The sequence below is a fragment of the Podarcis cretensis genome, assembly GCF_951804945.1.
Source record: "Podarcis cretensis genome assembly, chromosome: 2".
In the NCBI taxonomy this organism is placed as follows: domain Eukaryota; kingdom Metazoa; phylum Chordata; class Lepidosauria; order Squamata; family Lacertidae; genus Podarcis; species Podarcis cretensis.
The window spans coordinates 103,260,002-103,276,614 of record NC_137171.1 but is presented as its reverse complement, the minus strand read 5'-3'; the positions used below and the strand labels follow the sequence as shown (position 1 = coordinate 103,276,614).

The following is a 16,613-nucleotide window of genomic DNA, read 5'->3' as shown; positions in this document are numbered from 1 at the left end:
AGCAATTGCTTTTGTGATGCTATCTTAGAAGAGCAGCAAGAGCAATCATTTCTATTTCTTTTTTAAAAGAGCCATGCTGTTATATCTTATGGACTCCCATATGTGAAAATAAATAAGTAAGGCTGGAGGTTGCATCCACCTCAAGCTTCTTAAGAACATCTATCTGGAGGAGAAAATGAAGAGATACTTATAAGACATTAAGTGATTGGCCTTTCCCCCACTTCCTACAGTAAAAGTGTTTCATATAAAAACTTCTTGGCATGCTCCAGCCAGTTATGAGCAATAGACTGACTTTGCCGTGCATTTCCCCTGATTTATGATGCCGTGGACACATTTTCATTCCTAACCTTGGGGTCATATTCTGCCATCACTTTCACACTGCATAGCTCAGAATTTACAATGAGGTGAATAATGAGCCTGTGCTGTGAAATTTGCATGCAATTAGCATTCTGTTCATTGCAGAGGGTAAATTTGCAACCACAGTGGTAGGTGATGTACAGAAAGGCACTCAGCAAAACATTCTCTCTCCTGGACTTACTCCAAAACTATTATGAGTATGTGATCCAGGAGGATGTGATAATGTTCTCTTTTTGGTTTCATGATACAGAGGCAAGGGATAGCTGTGTGCGGTCGGACAGACACTCTGGACTTTAAGAAGACCAATTTCAAAAAGGTTAAGGGAATATTGGGTGAGATCCCATGGTCAGAAATACTCCTAAGAGAAGGGAGTCCAAGATGGATGGGAGTTTAAGAAAGGTGAAAGACCATTCTAACAAGAAAGAAGACTGAGAGGCAGCTAAAGAAACTGGTGCACTTGCCTAAGGAGCTGACAGCTGAGCTGAGATTTAAGAAGAGCATGTATTAAGAAGCGGAAGAAACGGAACCTGGAACAAAAGAGCTTTTAAGCCTTGTTTGCTAGGCAAGGTCTTCTCAGCACGCTGGCTGTAGGAGCTATGAGATGCTTGTGTACGATCTCGCAGGAACATGCATCTCCCCTCAACATCTTGTGAGAGCATCCCAGAGCTGGTGTGCTGAGCGGGCCTTGCCCCTCAAGCAAGGCAGAGAGTTTAAAAGAGCTCCAGCATGGCTGGATTTATCATGCACAGTTTCAACCAGCCTGTCTTCAAGTGCGTATAGTTGAATTGTGCAAGTTAAATGCGATTGTACTGTAGTGGCTTATCTAGTGGATGAGGTGAAACCTGAGCTTCAGATTTTTTGGCTTATATATCTCAACCTTACACCAGCATTACCCAACCAGGTGCTCTCCAGATGTTTTGGGCTATGAATCTCATCATTCCTTGATCATGCCGGCTAGAGATGAAGGGAGCTGTAGTTCAAAATATCTGGAGGGCACCAGGTTGGGGAAAGCTGCACTATATTATACCAGTTCTCAGAATTCAAGCTTTCAAAAAAATAGAATTTTTAAAAGAGATATTAAAAAGAGCAGAGCTGGCAAAACCACCTCATGTTAAAACAAGGAGAAGCTTTATTAGTCGAAATATTACCTGGACCAGCACAAAGAACCTTTTCTTCCATCTCTTCCAGACATTTTTGCCAATGGCCCACAAATATCTACAAAAGAAGCAGAGGCAATTTCAGTAGGCAAATATCTACGGGAAAGACTAAGATTATTGTGAGTTTAACATAATATTTATTTCATTCACAAAGTCAAAGGCTATATAGTCAGATATAAAGGCAAGGTTTACCACATCTCTAATCTCACAAATGGTTTTGAGTCTCACAGTTCAATTAATACAGTCAGGTCTCACAATCCGAACACAATGTGTTCTCAGAAAATCATTTGTTTGGTGAGCTCTTGCATACTGAGTCAATTATTTCCATTTGATTCCCAAGGGGAAATGTGTTCCTGACCATGAAATTTTGACCCCAACGTGACAGAAAAACCCAGGAAAGCTCTCTGAAGCCCTGCAAAAGGCAAACAAGGAAGGAAAAATGCTCTCTTATTTGCTTGATCTCTTCCTTCTACCACAGTTTCTGGCGAAACAAAACACAAAAAGTAAAGCTTGTTTATGTCTACTTATTTGTTTATAGTACTACATGCAGATCCAGCTGTTTGGATATCTGAATCTGTAGTGTGTATGGCGAGGTTTGGATACTAATTCATCATGTTTGGATAAGTGAAATGCTCAAAGAATGAACATTTGTATAGTCGGACCTGTGTGTACAGTAAGCCCACAACTTGTGCACATTTATCTTGTGTAGATTCAGCTTTATGCACTTGACAATATAAATATTTTTTTAAAAAAAACATAAAAGGGGTGGGTGTCCAGGAACACATTGCACCCAATGTGTTTTGATTATATGCAATTTTGGCTTTAGGTGATATCCCCATAACTCAACCCACATGGAAACTGAGGGGTTACTGAAGAATTTATAAATATGCTTCAAGTGTTGAAAGTGTGGATATGGGCAAAGCAAGAAAAAATATTTTTGTGTTGCGATTGCTGCAGCATTTTGCTATCTTGCTTCATGATCATTTTCAACACAAAGTGTTGAAAATATGGATACATTTGATATGATTTATAACATTGTATCAAGTGATGAGGAGAATTTTACTGCAAATCAGCTATGAGGGTCTGTTAAAAGGAGAGCATACGATACTTCAGAAATATATTAACATTATATGCAATAGGGTGTAAAAAAAGTTTTGTTTATATTTTCTGTAAATATTTATTGTTGTTTATGCTTTATGCAGGCCATCTTTACCACACAAATAACACATCATGACATTGTTTAACCATTATGACATTATATAGCCAATCAGAATTGGTTATGCGGTCATCTCCTAAAGCCAATTCAGAATGAAAGCAGTAACCATCACTCTGAATAGTTGTTTTGGAGGGAGCTATGATTTTAATAGATTTGCCCTGCTTCTGAAAAGTAACTGAAAGAAGGAAGAGGCAAAAATACTTGAGAAAAATACCCATTTTGGCTTAGATCTACTTTCATTCTTTGACCTACTTTGGTATATTAGTTTGTGGGCATAACTCTGTTCAGCAGCAGCAGATATGACAGCACTCTGTGTGAACTTTGCGAGTATGATGAATTAAATTATAGAATGTATTATCACAGCATGCGCTGATAGAATCCTTAAAAATAAAAAGGATACCTGAGGTATAACTATAGCCTGTATTATTGGAGTCAATGTACCTCTGATTACAGGGTGAGACTATTGTATCATACTTTGCCTATGATCTTCATATGGTTCACTTTAGGGGAAAGAATCCTGGAATTGACGGTCCAGCAAGTAACGCTTACACTCTTATTGCTAATTAGGACACCAGAAAAACAGTAGTGGGGCTGGACTATGGGGCTGGACTCGATTATAACTTTACCCAGATCTGACCAGATCTTGATGTATTGAGCAATAACAGTGTTCTTATTGCTCCTGCTCACCCAGCACTAATGTCTCAACACCTCCAACACCACTTTATGTCCATGTGTGTGCGTGTGTGAAATGGCTGAATATGAATTTTGTTTGTTTGTTTGTTTGTTAGCATCCATCTGTTGAGAGTGGGTAAAGTCAAACCACCGCGTTAGCCACACTGAAGTGACTTCCCCGGGGCACAAGCCTGGGCAGTGTGTATGGAGGTCCTAGGGCTGCCCAGATGAGAATACACGCCTCCCCCCGCCAGTCTCACTGATGTGGTCCAAACAAAAGCAGAGAAATACATTTGGCATCAGCTTAGCTGCAGGGGTTGCGAGAAGGAGGCGTACAAGGCATAACCTCCAACATTTCTCTGATGAAAATAGGGACTATTCAGTAATCATAATACAGTTAAACCTCGGTTCCCGAACGCCTCTGTTATCGTACGTTTCGACTCCCAAATGCCGAAAACCCAGAAGTGAATGCTCCGGTTTTCGAATGGTTTTTGGAAGCCGAACATGCTACATGGCTTCCATTTTGAGTTTCCCTATTGTATTGAGGCTTCCACTTTCAGTTTTCAGTTGTCAAACATTTCGGAAGTCGAACAGTCTTCCGGAACGGATTGGTTCGACAACCAAGGTCTGACTGTAATAATAATAGTAGTAGTAGTAATAATAATAATAATAATAATAATAATAATAATAATACTCCACCCATCTGACTGGGTTGCCCCAGCCAATCTGGGTGGCTTCCAACATATTAACAAAAAAACATAATGAAACATTAAACCTCAAAAAACTTCACTATACAGGGCTCTCTTCAGATGGTTTTGGGGTCGGTTAACTCCATCGCTTCCAACATTTCTCTAGTGAAAATAGGGGCATCCTACCATACCCTCCAGCATTTCTCCAATTAAAATAGGGAGGTCCTAATGAAAAGTGGGACATTCCAGGATCAAAGCAGAAGCAGGGATGGCTTCTGCAAATCTGGAAAATAGGGACACTTGGAGGGTCTGACAAGGCACCATCCAACCATCTTAGGGACTCCACTCTGGATTTGTGTAAGGTTTACTTCTTAGCCTCCCCCCTGCCCCTGTCCTGAAGATGTCTGGCAAAGCAGCAGAGGTTTAGGCTCAGAGTTTTTCTTCTCCCAGATAGGTTTCCTAATGCATGCAACACCAGATACTTATGAACATTTAAGTCCATATGTGGGTATCCAAAAGGACTGGCAGTGGGACAAGTACTGTACTTTTCCATGTATAAGACAAGGTTTTTTTTTACTGTTAAATAATGTTCAAAATTGGGGCTCGTCTTATACATGGATAGTGCAGAGGGGGGACGTGAGATCAGTTGCAGCTGCGAGCAGGAGGTTGTCAGTGGCGACTGGGTGGGTGACCGGTGGCTGCGGCAAGGGCTGGTGTGGATTGGCTGCTGCTGTGTCCATAAGGTTTGTGATTGGCGACTGTGGCAAGGGCTGGTGCAGACTGGCTTCTGCTGTGGCAATTGTGCGTGCAATTGCTGGCTGCTGTTGGTGGCGGGCAGACGCTGTGCAGCTTTTGTGATGCGTGCGATTGGCAGCGTTTGTCAGTCTGGTGAGTGATTTTTGGCACTCCCCCCAAAAAGCTCAGCAACTTTGGGCCATCTCCCCCCCTCATTTTCTTAAATTGGAGCCCCCCCAAAATAGGGGGCACACAGAAAAATACGGTATGCTGGGTGGACAGAGAAAGAAAGTGTACCCTCCATTTGCAGGGGTTGAATATGGGTAAAGATGTCATGTGATCAGGCCCAGTGATATTTGGGAATCAGAGGAGGGTTCTTGCCATTTGAAAAATATTTGCGCTGCCCTTTACGCTGCTTTAAAGGTGCAAAGAACAGAAAAGTGTGAGGAAGCTCTGACAGTCCCATGAATTCAAATTTGTCTCCAAAGGTTGATTTAAATGTGATGCCAAGCGGGCAAGAAGAAATTGCCTGCGTACCTTGCTTAAACCAGGTCCCTGTGCCCGAGTGTGCATTGCTGGCAAAGCCCTCAGTGCACATATAAAGGCCAGGTTTAAATGAGATGCTGAGCCCCTGCAACCCAGGGAAATTCTTCTTGACCTCCTGTGTCACATTTAAATCAAGCCTAAATCTATGCAGACAAAACTGACAGGCACTTGGCCTACATGCTGTACAATTATGCATAATTTAGCAGAAACATTCTAGGATGCATTATTTATGGCTTGAACAAAAGTCCTCTGAAGTTAGTGGGGAAATTGTAATTGACTTCGGAGAGGTCTGGAGCATCAAAATTTGTAAGAACAGGGCAGATGGCTTAATCATTTAAATGTACTGAAGACTTCAGAATCAACTGCGAGTCAAAAGGAACTGTGACAAAAAGCCAAAGCTAATTAGGAGAGTTACACTCAGAAGCTTCTAAAGAAATGAAATATTGCTGAATGACTATCTACAAAGGGTGATCTAAATCTCAGATTGGTCAGCTGCATATTCCTGGCGTGCCCAGAAATATTTCTAAACAAGGGGGGTGGGAATTAATTGAATGCTAGGTCTAGCAGGGCTGCTTGATCTAGTAGGACTGGTCCCCAATTGTCATGCATACATGTCACTATATTGGCCTTACTTATTTATTTTTACTATAGAATAGACTCTGGAACTGTAATTTAGGGCAGGTTTTTATGGATAACAAGTAGAAGATTTTCCTACAGGAGATAATTTAATGCAGAGGGTGTTTTAACTAGAAAGAAGTTCAAATTTATGCTTTGCCAAGCATTTACTAGATGGATTTGGGCAAGGAACTTTCTAACTGTCCTACTTCTCAGGTTGGAAATGAGGAAAAGTGAAAAAGCAGAGATGAAATACTTCCTGGTGAAAGTAGGTTATTGAATAGTTTACATCCAAATTGTATTGTAACAAGAGAAATTACTTTCTGCTGTATTAGCTTCTTTTGCTCCTAACTGTACCATCGTCATACAGTCTTCCAGAGGATTTTAATAAAATAGTACATTTGCAAAATATAGAAAAGATTTACAACTCCCTGTAAATAATAATTGATAGTTTCTGTTAATGTTCTTACCACACAGCAACGAGACTATTATTTTGAAAATACAATGTAAGAAACATACACACCAAGCAAATCAAGATATGGCGATGATTTTTACAAGATATGACATGTGGTCTTTTCATTCTCCGTCCAATTGGGGTGGCAGTGGCGGTGGCGGGACCAAGCATGTGTGTTTCTGACATTGAGCAATTGGGATAGATTAATAATAATAATAATAATAATAATAATAATAATAATAATTTATTATTTATACCCCACCCATCTGGCTGAGATCATCCTCTGAGGCTCTTCTTTGTATGCCTCCTCCATGAAAGGTCCAGAGGGTGGCAACATGAGAACAAGTCTTTTCTGTGGTGGCCCCCCATCTGTGGAATGCTCTCCCCAAGGAGATTCAGCTGGGGCTTTCATTATACACCTTTAGGTACCAGGTGAAAACATTCTTCTTCATTCAGGGCTTCGGTTGGTTGACATCTGAGGCCCTTTTAAATGTGTTTTGGGAGGGGAGACTACTGGTTTGTATTTTTATTATGTATTTTGTGTTTTTGTATTACGTTGTGAACTGCCCTGAGTTCAATGGATAAAGAGTGCTATACAAATCATAGCAACAAAACAGCAGCACAATACAAATGGGGCAATTTCCTTGTTTATTTCTGTCTCTCACACACAAACAGAACAAAATTCCTGGTGAATTCTGTACAGATTTAGTTTTTAGCTCTACGCATCTGCAGAATAAACAAACTATTACTTATTAAAACAAGCTGTCATTCTATAAATGGAGGTTGTCATATCCTGTCATGTCACAAATTAAAGGCAAATTTCCCAAAAGCTCTGGGGTGGAGGGAAAGCAGGGCTAATTAGAACTAAAATATTAGGGTGGTTTACACAAGGCATTTAATTTAAGTCATTAAAAATATTATTATTACTATTTTTTAAATGTGGTGATTATCTTTGAAATGATTAGCCGAGATCCATTGAATCATCTTTTAACCATATGCAAACCAAGGAGGAGGAAGGCAAAGCCACATTTGTCTCGCCCCCTGTAGCGCCAGGAAGAAAAATGACGGATGCCAAACTACTTACCCAGAGTGCTTCATGTTTTGAGGTTTATCCATTCGGACTGCAAGTTTGATTTTCAGGTTCTGATCAGGACAGTTTTTGGAAACAACCATATTGTGCCATTCTGATTGCTTGGGGCTGTTGGGTGTAGGATGAAGAACGACCTGAAGAAGACAAAGAAGAGAGATTTTTAGTACGGTGAGGTTTAGAGAGAACAGAGAGTGCAGAGATACTGAGAGAGAAACACAATTCATCCTTGACTTTTGCAGTGTTTCTGGGCTGAGTTCAACGTGTTGGCTTTGGGTCTCAGTATTTAAAGCAGGCTGGGGCGAAATGCAACCCTCCAGGCCTTTCTGGACCCCAGGATTTACCATTTCTCTAGGCCAGTGCTTCCCAACCTTGGGCCTCCAGCTGTTTTTGGACTACAACTCCCATCATCCCTAGCTAGCAAGACCCCATCAGGGATGATGGGAATTGTAGTTCAAAAAGAGCTGGAGGCCCAAGGTTGGGAAACACTGCTCTAGGCTATGCCATGTCCCACCAACTCCAGGACAAGCCCTTCCATGAGAGATTTTACCCAGCTGGAACATGTCATCAAACTCTTGCTTGCCTGTTTGGAAGATATGTGTATTTATGTGTGAATAAGTGTGTGCATTTGTATAGAAATCTGTGGCTTTTGTCTGGCTGTAATGTAGCCTTTTCTACAAAGATAAGAGCCACTTCAAGCTTCACCCAGTTTTGCTTCTGGCACCATCCGCCATCAAGGCTCCAGAAGGTTACTCATGCAATATTGACTGACAAGATTCCTCTCCCGATTGTCTGCTCCTGTATGTACACACCTCTGCCATAGGGATGTCTAGTCAGGAGCATCCCAGGCCCTAAGAGTTTGGGGCCCACCCCTAGGTCTCAGTTTGGGCCCCGGTGATGTCACAGGGAGCAGGCCCTGGTGATGTCACTAAACAAAACCCCCACCCTATTCCATTCTTTTCCATATCCAAAGTGATTTCTTTTGCCTGTTTCTATGGTTCCCAATTGGATTGTTTTACTGGGGAGCTGAGGAAGGGGAAACCCACTGGAATGGGATTGGAAATTTCCCAGTCCAGTGTTTTCTTTTCTTCTGCCTCTGAGGCAACCCGCTCACCCTACCGAGGTGTGGTTACCCAAACTGTACACAACCTTCAAAGTATGGTTGTACCATGGAGCACTGAGTCTTGTATTAGGCGCAGTCTGAATTTGCTATAAGAGTGAATGTTTTTAAATATACCAAAAAGAGGGTGGTGTTTTTTTTTATAAAACACCAAGTATGACTTCTAGTATGCTAATATATAATGGCAGCTTTTGGTTGTGGTAGCATAAAAAGATGAAAAATGATGTGAAGGGAGAGAGGTTCATTTTACTGAATAAGATAAAGCTAAAGTTTAAGCTACACTGTAAGCTAATGGAATGAGAACTCTTAAAAATATTTGAAGAGGATGAAAAGGTTAAGGAAATGATAGCATCTTATAAAAAGCTATGGAAGGTTAAGGAGATGATTCCGAGGTGTGTGCTTTGACACAATTTAAAATATCTCAGGAAAACTATCCACGGTTTAATTAATACCCTCCCTGCCCCCCTGGGGGGTTTATTCTGTATCTTGATTCTGATATATTATTTGTTTTCCTGTTTGGGTTCTTGAAGAGTAAAGACATGTTTTTATCATTTTTTACTTTTGGCACCTCTGTTTTCCATTTCAGCTTGTTCCAATGACTCAGGAGGTAAAATCTCATTATTAAGCTTCTTATTATTCTGCAGCAGGATTAATCTCCTCCTAATGCATTAACCTTTAAGGGCACATACTCTCATTACTCAGATGATTTCTATCTTTTTCCTGACTAGCTGTATTTGCCTAATACTGACACACAACTTCATCTTCCTAATATTCCATCGATCTTGAACTCTGCTGCTGATTCAACAGACTATACCTTTTTTATTTCTCTAATGGGATTAAAACATCTCAAGCACCGATTGCAGCAACAGACCTAATTTCTGTTTAAATATGCAGCTCAAATCACTGAATAGTTCCTCCGAGTCGTCTGACTTCAGCAAATTATTATGTTAAATGAATATTTTCTTTGCCAAGTTAAAAATAACATAGCATATTTTTTTCTTTTCTTTTTTAAAGTTATCCAAAACATAAAAACTTTAGAGGGCACCTCCCTGCTATGGCTACCCAATTAAAAGTTCTTTCCTACACAACCTCCATGCCAAGTAAGAACTGATTACTCTTGGTGGCAACTGACCCCAACAATCTCCTGTGGAGACCAACAGTATCTTGAGCCTAAGTTTCATTCACATTTCAAATGGAATACACTTGTTTGTGAGCTGCCTGTTAGTAGCTACATTTGGTCAATTGTTCCTCTTCTAAACATATCAGAATAATGGACACGTCTAGCTCAGGCTGACAAAGGTCTGTATAGTTAAAGCTATGGTTTTCCCAGTAGTGAAGTATGGAAGTGAGAGCTGGACCATAAAGAAGGCTGATCACCAAAGAATTGATGCTTTTGAATTATGGTGCTGGAGGAGACTCTTGAGAGTCCCATGGACTGCAAGAAGATCAAACCTCTCCATTCTTAAGGAAATCAGCCCTGAGTGCTCACTGGAAGGATAGATCCTGAAGTTGAGGCTCCAATACTTTGGCCACCTCATGAGAAGAGAAGACTCCCTGGAAAAGACCCTGATGTTGGGAAAGATGGAGGGCACAAGAAGGGGACGACAGAGGACGAGATGGTTGGACAGTGTTCTCGAAGCTACCAGCATGAGTTTGGCCAAACTGCAGGAGGCAGTGGAAGACAGGAGTGCCTGGCGTGCACTGGTCCACGGGGTCACGAAGAGTCGGACATGACTAAACAACTAAACAACAACAAAGCTCAGGCCTACACAACTTGCAACCCAAATGCAACTCCAGCAGAAAACTGTGCTGCAACTTCTACTTAACAACACACACATATTTCAGATAGCTTCAAGATTGTCTGCCTTCTGCCAGTGTGGTATAGTGGTCAGGTTTGTTGGACTATGACCTGGGAGACTGGGGTTCAAATCCCCATTTCACCACAAAGCTTGGGCCAGTCATTGTCTTTCAGCCTAACCTACTTCACAGGGGAGGTTAAATTGGGATTAAGTGTGGAAGGGGAGAACCATGTGTGCTACCTTAAGCTCCTTGGATAAAAAGGTAGGATATAAATGTAATAAATCAAGAAATCAGTGCCTCTTGGTTCAATCCTTTGAGCTGAGGCAGTGTGCCATGCAGCTCCTTAGAAGCAAGGGGTTTCTCTTGTTTGGTAGTAGTAAAGAACCCCTGGTTAAGGTTCAGGATCTCCATTGGGTTTCCTGGAGAGGAGAGCCTAGGAGTTGGCTGCAAACTGAGCAGGTAAGCTCAGTCTCTATATAAATCATGCCCGAGGGCCATTACACCCACCATATTTGCAGTCTCAAGCAGGGAACAGAAAGAAGCTTATTGAGCCTTCATGGCTCCCCAAACATGCATGGACACTATGGGATTGGGCTGTTAGAAAAACCAAATGCCCATTCTTCTCAGATTTCATGGAACAAGTATTTGTGGCTTGTGGATGTTATTGCTTCTTGCCGTTATTGATACAGCTAAATGGGAAGCATTGGGATAGCCGCTGCACTACTGTTGAAATATTTTAAGTTCTAATCAAGCACGGAATTGGTCTCAAGAACACCTTTGGGTTTATTTCTTTTGGGGCTTCATTCTACTTTAGACTGTTACCTTTGGGGCACTATTTTCTTCCTTCACTCATCTGCAAAAAAAAAATCCTGGGCTGTATTTATTTGAAACGCTAAACCATGGGCATTATTCTCTCTTGGAATAAATAAAAACAAATCTCTAAACATACCTACTTGTCTATTCATCAGGGGGAAAACAACAGCGACGCCTTCTGCCCACTGTGAGAGACACTCCTCTCATAGTTGAGGGGAAGTGGAGGCGCCTTTAATAGTAAAGGCATCTCTCACTCAGTCTCTGCACCTTAAAAGGACCTCCTGTTTAAAGACACAGATGGTCCTTATGTCCAAATTCACGCTTAGAGTGTGTGTGAGGGGGGGTGAGTGAAGAGAAAGCAGAGGCAGACATAGAATTCATTGGCAATTATGTCTGCCACCAAGACAAATTGTGCAGCTGCAGGCTCTGGAGAGAGCGAGGGGGAAAATCAATGATGACTAACTGAAGTGTCATAAAGCAACAGAGAAGGAACATTCAGGAGCACTCTGTGTGTAGCTGATAGCACCGGGGAACAAGCTGAATCACAAAAAGGGGAATTAGTGTTATGAACCTTAGCAGCTGGGAGGGGGGAGAAAGGGGCAGGGGCAGGCAGCAGTTAATTCAGCAGGGGCTCTGTTGCCAAATTTAGCATGCTAAATTATTTACTGATCATCCAGCTGACATCACGTAATCAATCCCCAACAGCAGATCCTCCTGTCCCGGGCTGTTAAGGTGAAGTATTTTCCAGGACAGTCTGCAGCTTTGTATGTCTGCAACACAAGTTAGCTGAAGCTCAGGTGAATTTTAACAGCCTTACAATTTAGGCAATCCCATCTCTACTCTTATAGGGTGGCACTGTGGGTTAAACCACAGAGCCTAGGACGTGCCGATCAGAAGGTCGGCGTTTCGAATCCCCGTTGCTCAGTCCCTGCTCCTGCCAACCTAGCAGTTCGAAAGCATGTCCAAGTGCAAGTAGATAAATAGGTACTGCTCCGGCGGGAAGGTAAACGGCGTTTCTGTGCGCTGCTCTGGTTCAATAAAGCGAGATGAGTGTCGTAACCCCAGAGTCGGCCACGACTGGACCTAATGGTCAGGGGTCCCTTTACCTTTACCTATCTCTACTCTAAAACAAACACCTGGAAGAGGCTTGCATTGACTGGTGGCAATGTGTGAAGAGGATCTGACTTGATTTTTCATCCTTCTTTTCTTCATTGCAATAGCTTGCCTGAACTAAAATATCTCTTTGAATAGGTAAAAGAGAAATTAAGGATCAGTGTTCAGCATCTTCTGTTAGACAAGGCAGGTTAAAGCATGTAGCCAAGATAGCTTACCCATCACTCGTGAGCTGAAGTGTGGACTAGGGAGACTTAATTTCACATCTCCCACCAATTTTCCTGAAGTTATGGCAGCAGTGCTTGTATATTGTCTTTTTAAATTGCCCATTGCTGTGCTCTCCATTTATTTCTTATTGTTAAATAAAGTGTACTTCATTGAAGCCTCGTCCCTAAGTGTGGTGACAGATACATCCTACAAATTCGGCTACCACACTTATAGTAAGCTCTTAAGTCAGGGGTTCTCAGAATTTCTACTCCCGGGGCCCGCTGGAGATGACTAAAGATTACTGAGGACAACCGGACAAAAAATGGTAGTGCAGGGGCACAGCCAGTCACAAAATGGAGGCAGATGGGTCATCTGGCAATTAGTGACATCATTTTCTACTGATCCCTGTACAAAAGCCCTCTTTTGAAATGGCTAAATTCTTTGCCACAGCAGTTTCCTTGTGGCGAAGAGTTCCATAGTTCAGCATTTCTCATAGATATTGTGAGTCAGTGTCCCTGTTTTAGACAGAATATGCTTTAAGTGGAATAGGTTTCTTTATTATATATTTTTTGCTCTCCCTATTCCTCTCAAAGCATTTTTACTCATTCATTGCCATTTCTTCTTTTCTCTTTTAAATTACACCTTAAAAGGTAAAGGTAAAGGTACCCCTGCCCGTACGGGCCAGTCTTGACAGACTCTGGGGTTGTGCGCCCATCTCACTTAAGAGGCCAGGGGCCAGCGCTGTCCGGAGACACTTCCGGGTCACGTGGCCAGCGTGACATCGCTGCTATGGCCAGAGCCAGAGCCAGAGCCGCACACGGAAACGCCGTTTACCTTCCCGCTGGTAAGCGGTCCCTATTTATCTACTTGCACCCGGAGGTGCTTTCAAACTGCTAGGTTGGCAGGCGCTGGGACCGAGCAGCGGGAGCGCACCCCGCCGCAGGGATTCGAACCGCCGACCTTTCGATCGGCAAGCCCTAGGCGCTGAGGCTTTAACCCACAGCGCCACCTGCGTCCCACCTTAGCCCCCTGCAACTGCCAATTTCTTTTATCCCTCCTCCCTGCTCCTTTCACACATACATTTTTCTCCTGTAAGAGCTGTCCTTTCTTATCCCCTTCCTTTCTATTCCCAGTGTGTTATTATTAAACTGATTTTTAAAGAAATTCATCTTTTACCTCTCCTCCCAAGTTCCTCCAACACCCCCTTTGGCCTCACGAGAATTCATCAATATTTTAGTGTGATTTTCTTCTATTATACACATATTCGTGTGCAATTTTGTACAATAGACACATCTTTGCAAAGCAATTTCGCCTAATAAGATTTTGGTATGTTATGTTCACTAATATCTGCATTTTTATTTATCCTAATAAATGCATTACTTGGCCAGATAACTTTACTGCAAAATTTGGAAATGTGTGAAATTTTGAAGGATGGCTGGGTTTCAGTTCGAATATTGTTTCAGAAAGTGCAAATTACGTCGGTTTGGCATTAAATATGAACTGCCTTGGATTTCTCCCCCATCCCTAGTCGCTGGTGCTTTCGCCAGCCCAACCAGGAGATGGGTCAGGTGAGTGAGGAGGTGCTAAGGCCCACTGGTGGCCTCTAACCCACCTTTTGTGGTTATGTCTAATTGGGTGTGTAGCTGTGCACCAACAATTTAGACATAATGGCTTCAAGCTATAAGAAAGGAGATTCCGACTAAACACCAGGAATAGCTTTCTGACGGTAAGAGCTGTTCAACCGTGGAACAGATACCCTCGGGGGTCTCATCCAGCTCTACAATTCTATGATTCTATGTGCGACACACACCACACTTTATTTGAAACAAAGACTTCAACCAATCTCCTCTCTGAAATTCTTTAGTGATTGTGATGCTTACAAGGAACCAATCTAGCTCCTTCTTTCCCAGCCCAGAAAGCTTGTCTTTTAGCTCTAGAACAAATTCTGTCCTCCTTTTCTGTCGTGCAAATGTGCATTTATGTGTTTTATGTGCTTTCCCAACAGCTGCCAATATTACCGTATTTTTTGCTCTATAAGACTCACTTTTTCCCTTCTAAAAAGGGGAAATGTGCGTGCGTCTTATGGAGCGAATGCAGGCTGCGCAGCTATCACAGAAGCCAGAACAGCAAGAGGGATTGCTGCTTTCACTGCGCAGCGATCCCTCTTGCTGTTCTGGCTTCTGAGATTCAGAATATTTTTTTCTTGTTTTCCTCCTCCAAAAACTAGGTGCATCTTGTGGTCTGGTGTGTCTTATAGAGCGAAAAATACAGTACTTCCTTGTCTGGGCACATTCAGTAGGCTGCAGTTCTTAAAAAGCTATGCCAGAGATGAAATGTTCTAATTTGCAGCACTGCGGGTTAGAAAGCCTGTGTTCTTTTGCGACCTGGGTTCATAAAACCGCTACCCCTGATGGGCAGCGGGGTTTTCCTCCTCCTGCAAAGCAAAGCTGAAGAAGCACCGCTGCCCTTACCCGCCCGAGTTCTTTGTCTTCTAAAGCCAGCACGCCGGTGCTCTCGGTAAACAGCTTCACCTTGACTGCTGGAAGGGCGTGCGTCGTGCTAAAGTCACCTTGAGTCCCCCATCTGTGAAAACATCCAAGATGGAAAAAAAAGCATGAGACAAGAAACACAGTCTGCCAACCCAGCCCCGTCACCTCGGGGTGGAAAAGGTTAATGCAAATGTCACCAACTGTCTTAGGCATTAAAAAAGCAACAGGAGTGACATTGTGCTAATTAAGTTGGTAAGAAAAACTGTAAGACAACAACTCTGCAATATCACAAAGCTTCCTCTGGGAAGGCAACAGAATAGCATGAAGCAAAAGCTCAAAGAACACACACATCCGCACGTGCCACGGATACACAAATGCGCTTTTATTTATTTTTGCAAGTGAGTAAAATAAACCCGATGAACATAATTTAGCACTGAAACTTCGCACAGAAGTTGCAGAGCCATCTGGATACTTACCTGTCTGCCACTGCTAATTTTCTAGAGAAAGAGGTGCTGTAACTCATCATGAACCCTTGTTCTCCCCAAATTTGCAATGGCGCCCACCTGAGAGGTGCCGGAACTGAGTTCTGGCAAGTTCCAGCTGAAAAAAAAAAAGCCCTGCCTGTTCTCCCATTACTGAAATAGCAGAGTGGTTGCAGACAATAGGAGTCTAGTAAATGAGGCATCTAGGAGCATAAGAGGCTTGCTCAGGTAGCACTCAGCATTAGAACCAACATGGATACAGCAAGGTTGCCTCTTCCAGGGTTCTGACTTGTGTGGGGATCCTTCACAGAGGCAAAAGGTTCCCCATTGGCAGACATTCACCTTATTGGGTGTGGGCCGAGGAAAAAACAGCACAGGTAAGGTAAAGGACCCCTGGACAGTTAAGACCAGTCAAAGGTGACTATGGGGTGTGGCGCTCACCTCACTTCAGGCAGAGGGAGCTGGTGTTTGTCCACAGAAAAGCCAGCATGACTAAATCACTTCTGGCGCAATGGAACACCGTGACAGAAACAAGAGCGCACAGAAAAGCCATTTACCTTCCCGCCACAGTGGTAACGATTTATCTACTCGCACTGGTATGCTTTTGAACTGCTAGGTTGGTAGAAGCTGGGACAGAGCAACAGGAGCTCGCCACCATCGTGCAGATTTGAATCGCCGACCTTCTGACTGGCAAGCCCAAGAGTCTCAGTGGTTTAGGCCACAGTGCCAACAGCACAATCTCGGGGTCAGGGCTTAATGTTGAGCCCAGTACCCCCACTCTATCTGTGTATACAGTTGGATGCCAGTATGCCAAAGAAGGATGGCAAAAACATCAGAATGGCCAGTTCTAGTGCTTCCTCTCTTTATGGTCTTGATTTATGGGCTATTACTAAAACGAGGCTGTATTTTAAGCTGTATTTTAAGTCGTATTTTAATTAACTGTTTGTTGTTGTTTTTATTACGTTTTATTGTAATTCACATTTGGTGTTAGTTGCCCTGAGCCCGGCCCTGGCTGGGGAGGGTGGGGTATAAATAAAAATTTATGATGATGATGCTAAAAA

General features: G+C 42.6%; 1 protein-coding gene across 13 annotated transcripts in view; it reads right to left on the bottom strand.

Moving 5' to 3' along the window:
* Positions 1 to 16,613, bottom strand: part of CADPS (calcium dependent secretion activator) — a 334,379-nt gene that overhangs the window by 165,811 nt on the left and 151,955 nt on the right. For all 13 annotated transcript variants that reach the window (XM_079958109.1, XM_079958115.1, XM_079958104.1 and 10 more), the window contains exons 7-9: positions 15,053 to 15,164; positions 7,526 to 7,665; positions 1,506 to 1,572 (exon numbers count right to left, since the gene is read on the bottom strand). In XM_079958109.1, the coding sequence (XP_079814235.1) occupies positions 1,506 to 1,572; positions 7,526 to 7,665; positions 15,053 to 15,164 (319 nt within the window). The remainder of the gene's footprint in view (positions 1 to 1,505; positions 1,573 to 7,525; positions 7,666 to 15,052; positions 15,165 to 16,613) is intronic.